The sequence below is a fragment of the Entelurus aequoreus genome, linkage group LG23 (genome assembly GCF_033978785.1).
Source record: "Entelurus aequoreus isolate RoL-2023_Sb linkage group LG23, RoL_Eaeq_v1.1, whole genome shotgun sequence".
NCBI lineage: Eukaryota > Metazoa > Chordata > Actinopteri > Syngnathiformes > Syngnathidae > Entelurus > Entelurus aequoreus.
In genome coordinates, this window is record NC_084753.1 from 13,615,342 (window position 1) to 13,625,227 (window position 9,886).

Sequence of the window (9,886 nt, forward strand, 5' to 3'; positions counted from 1 at the left end):
TCATATTCCGGTAACTTTTTCCTATCCTTATTTTCCAAAAAATAAACCAATTTAAAAATTTTTTTCCTTACTTCAACTTCATGCCTCTAAAATTGTGAAAAATTCCAACATTTTCTCTTGTAAGACAAAATATTTTGAGCTGTGATTAACCTTTGACCTCACATGCCATCCCAAATCCACACATATCGATACAGTAAACCCAAGAATCAACATTCTATTAAAATAGGAAGGCAGATAGTGAGACATGAAGCTTTTTAAGTTAATAAGTATTTTATTATGAATTCTGTCACCATTTTAAATGACATTGACACTGCATTTCCTTTCATGAGTTGTGGGTCCTTCCACACACACACGTCATTCATCACAAACATTATTAATATGAAGCAGTCAAACACGCACACACACAACTCCTGACAATATTATTTTGGTCACCAGGTGGCGCGTACAAACTGTTTTTGTGCCCCAATATTAAAGTACACAATATAGTGAGATCAAAATACAAGAACAAAACATGATTTCGTGGTTTGGGAAGATCTCGATCTGAATGTTCTGAACTGCTGTTTCCATTAGAGTATTGGATACAGAGCACAATTTTGAATAACATTTTGTTCTTCTTCACACCACAAACTAGTTGAACATGAATCAACAGCGCCTCTTCTGGCCCCAGCCAAGTAGTGCATTCGCTTGATTTTCATACCCCATCCCTAATTTGTAGTCCTGGAAAGTGATCATCTTTTTAAAATGCAAACATTAGTGGAGTTCTTGTATTGGAGCTTGTTAGAAGTTTGTTATTTAAAAGTGTTAAAGATCCCTTGCACACCCCGACGTGCGGACACTGTGACACAACGACGAATATTGTGTGACCGTTTTGTTGAAGTCTTCAGTGTTAAATGGGCCAACAACAATAAAAACACCCGCAGTAACTCCACTTGGCCACATGTGGTGTTTTGGTAAGAAGAACATGAGGCAGGTCGTGAAACAGAACCCTCTGAGGCACCTGGGGTCCAAATAAAATCCCTTTCAGTACCTAATAAAAGAAAACATAAAACGATGAATGTGAAGTGAACCCTTCAAAATAAAAGCAAAAAAATCGACCCAGAAAAAGCACCACGAAAAAGCGCGGTTTCAGTCCCCAGTTCAGTGCGAGTGCTACGCGTTCTGCGCCGGCGGCAGTGGCGTCGCCCGCCGGCCCGACTTCATGCGGTTGCGGGCGTACACTCGCAGAAAGAGAGCGAGGAAAACGATGGCGATGCCGAAGCCGCCAACAATGGCGACGGCGTGGCCGTACAGGAAGCACGAGAGGAGGATGGCGATGGCCTGGCGCAGGGTCATGATGATGGTGAAGACGGCGGCGCCGAAGCGGTTGATGGTGTAGAAGATGAAGAGCTGGCCGCACGCCGAACACACTGAGAGCAGCACGGCGTGGAAGGCGAACTCCGAGTGGCGCGCCATGAAGGCCAGCGAGTCGAAGAAGGCACCCTGCTCCAGCAGCGAGCCCACGGTGAAGAGGCAGGAGAACAGGTTGACGCCGAACATCATCTGCACCGACGACATCTTGTACTTGAACAGGTTGTCCTGCCAGTTGGACGTGAAGCTGTCGAAGACGATGTAGCCGCCCAGGATGAGCACGCCGCTGAAGGTGGTGACGGTGGACGGAACATGCTGACGCCCAGCGATATCAGCGCCGCCGTCAGGTACTCCCAGTACTCGTAGCGTTTCCTGGAGATGATCTTGCCCATCAGCATGACGGGGATGACCTTGGAGGCCTTGGCCAGGACCTGCGTGGGGAAGCTGATGTACTTGAGCGCCTCGTACTGGCACCAGCTGCTCAAGATGTTGGAGAGCGAGGCGAAGGAGTACTTGTACATGGGAGCGCCGTGGCGAGGCTGCTTGAACAAGACGCACCACAGGCCCGACACGGTCAGGGCCAGGATGCGGTTCATGAAGACCAGGAACTGGGAGTCCTTGAATCTCTCGCCGGGCTCGTCTGTGGACGTGGCGCCGTAGGACCGCGTCATGACCCGCTCTTGCAGGACCCCCCATGTCAGGTACGACACCTGGCGGGCCGAGACATCGATGGTAGACGTTGTAAATGACCATCCAGGTTTATCGTGAGGTTAGATGCACGGCTGGGAACTACACTTAAATTAACTAATTCAGAGTAGGCCTTGGTTAGTTTTTGCCTCATGTGACTGAAGCATTAAGGAGTGGGACTATCCAGGGCAAGTTGCAGTGTGCTTAAACAACCACCAGGTAGCATCTGTGAGCAGATAATACTGTATCATCTTTTTCTTTCTTAGTCTTAACAGGATGGTAGTGTATTCTTCACTCACGCTTTAAGTGAGGGATGGGGCATAAACTAACCTAGACCCACTGTATATTTTTTTATATGCACACTATGGGTAGAAAAGATACTGTATGAGCACATGGCCATGACATATGCAAATTAATGTTGTCCTCATCAGGTATTAGGGATGGGCGACATGGCCTAAAATCTATATTAATATTAATATAGCTGTATATATATATATTTACATATATCTATAGATCTATATATACGGTATGTATGTATATATCTATATATAGATATATATAGTGTTGATACTGATAATTAAAATGTTCAATATCATTCAATGATTACATTTTCTCATCACAGATGTAATCAAACTAAAACACAGGATGATGCTGTAAAAATACAAAATACATTTTTAAATTATTTTCTACCATTGACTCTGATTTAAATCCTTTTGTTTTTTCCAATTAAAGCCCCTAGTTTGTAAACAATAACTAAAACGACAAAAAAGTATATGATAACGCCCAGAGAAATCTGGTTTCCAATCGCATAATGTAGATGTTTTAATCCGATCGTTCAAAAGCCAAACTTGACCAGATTAAGGTGTTTCCATGTGTTGTACATACTGTAGGGATTTGAACCGATACAGTAATAATTACAGGTTACCCGAGAATCAATACAGGTACTCAGTCCACCCTGATTGCTGCTTGAGTGATCGTTAATGCGAGTCAGTGTTTAGTCTGCAACTGGACGTAACATCACATGCAACAAAGGTATCGAAATTTGACACAGTTTGATTTTATGTGATTTGATAACCGGTAATACTGACGGGATTTCGGTTGGTGCCTATTAAAGTATCGAATTCGGTACCCATTCCTAGTTATTTTGAGCCGAATTATTTGACAAATCAGACAAATTTAGTGCATGGAAACTTACTGATTGTTTGAGGTAAGCAAACTGCCAGGGATATCACGCTTAGCTAACTCAAACATTCAACAGCCCTGCCTGGGTCTGTGCAAACAGGATGCGACCATAAAAGGATTACCTACTGTCGCTTTAAGTTTGCTTGTGGATTTACCAGGAGGATCCTCACCTGAAGTCCAGCAGCACAAAAGATCAGCTGGAAGGTCTGCTTCAGTGACGAGCCTGAATCCCCCTCGCTCCTGGAGGTGACGGACGCGTCATCCAACAGTCCCGCCTCGGCGCCAAACACGCAGGTCTTGATGGCGGGATAGAAGACGCCGCTACCTGAGAAGACGTCAACAACAAACAGAATGAGGCGTGGACTAAAAAAGTGCAACAGACGCGGTGGGCCACACCTGTCTCCAAGTAGTTGGCGCGTTTGAAGTATCTAACGAGCAGGTAACCGGGGATGATGATGGTGGAGTAGCCCAGCAGGTTGACGAGGAAGCGAAGGAACCACACTTCTCGCCAGCCGTCCAGAAGCGAAGGCACTTCTTCGGCGGCGACGGCCCCAGGGAGGAGAAGCAACACCAGGGCAGGCCAAACCCTAAGAGGCAATCACACATCAAACATATTGTGAAGTAGATGCAGCCTATAATGCATTGCTTCATATCAATAATAGTGGGGAAACAAACGTATCTGGGCTTGCTTTTAACGACATATATAGTCCAATAAGGATATTATGCAACATAATAAACTCAACTATGAAGATTATAGTGAAATAACATGGACAAATACGTCCCTTAGTACTTCCTGCAACCAAAATGAATGGCCAACAAAACACGCAAAACGTTGGACAATCAGCTTTAAAAAACACAGAATTCAATAATGTCCATTGAGTCGATAAAGGTTTGAAACCCATGATGAGCAAAGTAAAAACAAAAATACAGGGTGCAACTCTATTCATCTGTTCTACCAGAAAAGTATTGTAAAATATGTGTTTGATTGACATTGTATCTGTTTGTCTGACCCTGCTATGTACTGCAGCTACATAAAGTAACTTGTTGTGTCCCGACACCATTTTTTCACTTCCGACATGATACCAATATTGGAGCCTTCGGTATTGGTTGATACGATAACAGCACGAATCACAGTACATGTGGGGAATGTCAAAAAAAGCTTGATCAAGTTAAGTTAAACCAGTCAAACAGAGAACAATGGCAGGTATGAAAAACCTATCTGGAATGCTGTCTTTAAGTTGAAGTGGAATAGTAATTATTTATTTGTTTACTTTGCAACACCTAGTGTCACAATAATTTTTTAAGTTAAACTCAAGACATGGTAATTTGAATGATGCAGACGCGTTTGTTACTGGATACTTTCTAATGTGCTCTGGCCTTGCATCTGTAAATAATATGAAACTATAATTATTTGATACTTGTTTATATTTACAAATGTGCTGTTTTAGACTGCAATACTGTTCAATTCGGGACATTTATTACATATGTCCAGCTTGAACGCGCTTGTGTGCTTAGCTGTTGCGTAGCTGCTAGCTCCTAGTAGCCTTTAGCCTACCATGTTTACCTTTTGTAAATGACTTCACCAAAATACAAGAAAATACCAAAATTGTGTGCTTATTGGAGGAGATTTGGACGTTAACTGGCTATGCAGAACTGTTTGTATCTGACATTTTACAGGCGAACATTCAATACTTGTTTTTATGCTGTTATTGGAGCTAATATCGGATCGGCACAACCCTAAAGTAACCAAAATATTAGTTCTTACTACAATGCATCACTATAAATTCTTGTTTCACATACTGACGTGTTTAAATGCTTACAAAGTATTGATCATTGTCTCTGAGCTGCTCCACCCTTCTGCCCCCACCTTCAGGTCAGCTGAGCTACCTGGAGGTACTGGAATCGAAGCGCAAGCTCAGAGGGAACAGGGCCTCAAACTCTACGGACGATCTGCCTCTTTATGTGCGACAGGCCTCTTCTTTGACCACTTTTGTCCCATCTTAAAACCCACTTTTACTTACTGGCTTTTAACCCAGTATAAGACTTTAAACTCTTTTATTTTGAGCTGCCTTTGATTTAACTCATTGTATGTAAGACTTTTTTTTTCTTCTGATATTTTTCATATAGTAATACTAAAATTAATAATACATTTTACTTTTGTTTTACATCATGTTTTAGTGTTTATGCCTTTGCTTTTCTATATTCTTACTTATTTGTGGTGTACAGCCCGTTGTTTTTCATCTGTGGTAGTTATTAAAGGGCTTGATGAACAAAGTTGGTATGGGAAATTAAGACAATAAGTACACTGTCAAAAGCCTTTTTGAAAAATCAATAAAAACCCATTTACAAAAACACACATTGTTCATTAATTTAAAAAAACATGAGTATTTATTGTATTATCAATCGCAACTTTAAATATAATTTAAAAGAACAGGCGGAAAAAAATTAATAACAGCTAAGTAAAATAATAATAGTAACAACAAATTAAAATAATAATATGAAAAAAAATCTATAACATTCAGTTTTTCCATTTAAATTTCTTTGAATTCCGTTTTTTTAATCTTTTACACTTATTTTACCACCATTGGGTGTGCTTTTTGTGACTTTAATTAAATGTTTGTAATTCTGACATTTATTGGTGTAATACATCTTTGGACAATTTTGACCATTATTTTAAGTCAAAGCACAATCATTTTGTAAATGAATCAACACGTGTTTTAAGGAAACATGATGCTTGTGTAAGGTACTTTTTGAAACCTTTATTTTGTTAGCGCAGTCAGACCGGATGTTTTTCACAGCGCTGTTACTGTGAAGGGGGGAGGAAATGTTCTGCTGTTCTGAGGTTGACGAGTAAGGAGATGACTTGAGGCTGCTTAAAAAAAAGAAAGAAAAGAGAGCCATCCAAGTTGGGACTGCTGTCCTGTTTATTCATTGATCAGTGATGTTGTTAACAACAACACAAGCAGATGAGGTGTGTTACGGGCGTATGGATTGTTCTTGCTAGTTTGAGCTTTTTAGTTTAGTCGCTTGTTTATTAGTTCAGGATGTGTTTCGGGGATGAATGAGTGGTCCCGGACATACTATTTTCCCAAACAATTGTTTCTTCTCCTCACGACAGCGTTTCACTCACATTTTTGTCAATTTCCGTGATATTCTGCGTTTAACAGCGGATTCCGTTTTATTGGCCAACTTCGTCCGCAGTGATGCCTTACTTTTTGTGCGGAGTTCAGTGATTATTGATCAGGTTTGCAACCACGATGTCAAATAAAAAGTAGCAACCATGGTGAGATCCCAAACATCGATGTGGTCCTTACTCATCCATTTCACAGTTACAAGCTCAGGAATTTGCATGCACGATAATCGTTTTTTCCCCCCGGTTATAATGTTCATGATCGTGAGAAGAAAAAATCGAGTTAAACAGGTTTGATGCCCGCCATTGCCCTCCTAGCACATCTGTGGCGAAACCCAAGCTTGCTCCTCTTGAAATAGGAAGGTGTGCTGTCTTGCCTTCGTGGCAGAAGGGATTTTGGATCCCAATTCAAGGTGCGACCCCAGTGGCAAGAGAGGCCCGTGTGCCCGACTTAGACAGAGAGGGTCTTTGTGCAAGTGCCTGGACTGCAGCAAAAACCTAGACCTGAACAAGCAGTTGACTGCATGCAGGAATGCTGTGCGCGCGCGCACACACACAAAACCACATAGAGGGAAGCTTGTGAAGGGTTCCTATTTGGAAATATGGAAGAGCAACATCGTTAACAATCACGACGATTATCCGTCTTAGGAAAAGTGGAGTAGTGGAGAGCTCCACAACATAGATACCCACATGATCGTGTCATTACGGCAGTGTTTTTCAACCACTGTGCCGCGGCACACTAGTGTACCGTGAGATATTGTTCGGTGTGCCGTGGGAGATTACCGTATTTTTCGGACTATAAATCGCAGTTTTTTTTCATAGTTTGGCCAGGGGTGCGACTTATACTCAGGAGCATCTTATGTGTGAAATTATCAACACATTACCGTAAAATATCAAACAATATTATTTAGCTCATTCACGTAAGAGACCAGACGTATAAGATTTCATGGGATTTAGCAATTAAGAGTGACAGATTGTTTGGTAAACGTATAGCATGTTCTATATGTTATAGTTATTTGAATGACTCTTACCATAATATGTTACGTTAACATACCAGGCAGGTTCTCAGTTGGTTATTTATGCCTCATATAACATACACTTATTCAGCCTGTTGTTCACTATTCTTTATTTATTTTAAATTTCCTTTCAAATGTCTATTGTTGGTGTTGGGTTTTATCACATAAATTTCCCCCAAAAATGCGACTTATACTCCAGTGCGACTCATATATGTTTTTTTCCTTCTTTATTATGCATTTTCGGCCGGTGCGACTTACACTCCGGAGCGACTTATACTCCGAAAAATACGGTATGTAATTTCACCTAATTGGGTTAAAAATATTTTTTGCAAACCAGTAATTATAATCCGTAAATGTGCCGTTGTTGAGTGTCTGTACTGTCCGGAGCTCGGCATATCAGTAGGTGGCAGCAGGTAGTTAATTGCTTTGTAGATGTCGGGAACGACGACGATGGTTTGCAGGTAAAAAGGTATCTAACGCTTAAACCAAAAACCAACAAAAGGCGAGTGCCGATAAGAAAAGGCTTTGAAGCTCAGGGAAGGCTATGCAAAACGAAGCTAAAACTGAACTGGCTACAAAGTAAACAAAAACAGAATGCTGGACGACAGCAAAGACTTACAGCGTGTGGAGCAGACGGCGTCCACAAAGTACATCCGTACATTCCATGACAATCAACACCAAAATAGGAGCGTAAGACAACAACTAAAACACTACACACAGAAAAACACAATAAAACTCAAAATAAGTCATGGAGTGATGTGACAGGTCGTGACAGTACACCTACTTTGAGACAAGAGCTATAGTGATGCATGCTTGGTTATGTTTGAATTCATAACCAACAATTGCGAGAACGACTTTTTACTGTCAATATCGGCTGCTGAGTCTCATTCTTTAATGTTTTCTGCTGGTGGTGTGCCTCGGGATTTTTTCAAAGAAAACAAATGTGCCTTGGCTCAGAAAAGGTTGAAAAACACTGCATTACGGAATACATTAACAAGTCAAAATGACAGGGGACAGAATTAGCCGTCTGAAAAGACAAGCTAAATGAATAAAAGGGAATGTATAGATAGTTAGTACTTCATTTAAAGACATATTTACCTCCATGAAAAAGGGGACATTTTCCCCTCCTGTGGCCCGACACCTGGCGCAGCGCAAACGCCAAAACACTCAGAAGCGTCGGCCGAAGCCAAACATAAAAAGTGGCTCCGTCGGGGAAGACGGAGATAAAAAAACAAGACCAAAGTCGGCTTTTCTCCGTGACAAACCGCCGTTAGCTTGTTAGCTTCAACTTATTATTGCGCTCCCAAAAGCCGATGTGTTGACTGGAGCAGGAAGAGGAGCCCTCTCAGTCTCTCGTGCTTTCCCAGCACCGGGACGCCGACGACAGTGGAGCACAGTGAGCGTAGCGCCCCCTGTCGCTCCGGAGGACTCGTCGCATCATTGTCAAGCCTGACGTCACGAAGTTGGCAGCAATTTAAAATAACATAATATGGCTTTGAATCTTTGGGGACCACAGGATTCGATTCGATTCTTGGGGGTAACGATTCAGAATCGATCCTAGATTCAAAAAGTCTATCGATTCAAAACCAATACTTTTAAATAACGTTGGGTGCCAGTTCTATGATTGACTAAATTCCTCCATAAAATAGATAAAACAGCTTTGATAAATTTTGGTATTACTTGAAAGAAAACTGGTTTTATTTGATAAAATTCTACCCATACATTTAATAAAGTCAAATACAAATAAGGCAACAAGAATCTATTTTCTAAAGTAAATCTGTACAGCAGATATGATCATCTACATCAGGGGTCCCCAAACTACGGCCCGCGGGCAGGATATGGCCCCCCAGCGTCCAAAATCCGGCCCGCGGCAAGTCCCAAGTTAAAAAAAATAAATATATAAATATATATTTTTTGTATTATTTTTTTTTTTAAATTTATCCTTACTAGTCAATTTTCTACCGTCTCCTAGCCACTCAGGCAAATCATATTGTCTAAAAATGCATTTTACCATCGATAACGTGACATGCAGCAAGTGCGCTCTTTAAGTCAATTAGTGCGCGAGGAATATATATGTATGAATACATATATATGTGTATCTATATATATATATATATATATATATATATATATATATATATATATATATATATATATATATATATATATATATATATATATATTTATACAAATATATATATATATATATATATTTATATAAATATATATATATATATATATATATATATATATTTATATAAATATATATAAATATATATATATATATATATATATATATATATATATATATATATATACACACACATATAGACACATATACATATATACACATATACATATATATATATACATGTATACATATATATATACATATATACACATATACATATATATATACATGGACATATACATATACATATATACACACACATATACATATACATATATACACACACACATTTACATATAATATGTATTTATATATATATATACAAACATAAAT

At 39.9% G+C, this 9,886-nt stretch overlaps 1 protein-coding gene across 1 annotated transcript; it reads right to left on the bottom strand.

Moving 5' to 3' along the window:
- Positions 1–248: 248 nt before the first annotated feature.
- On the bottom strand, positions 249–8,722 carry slc35b2 (solute carrier family 35 member B2). The gene is given in 5 exon segments (XM_062034880.1): positions 249–1,655; positions 1,658–2,057; positions 3,387–3,541; positions 3,613–3,803; positions 8,461–8,722. Coding segments are annotated over 5 exon segments (1,272 nt in total). The 5' UTR covers positions 8,481–8,722; the 3' UTR covers positions 249–1,149.
- Positions 8,723–9,886: the final 1,164 nt, after the last annotated feature.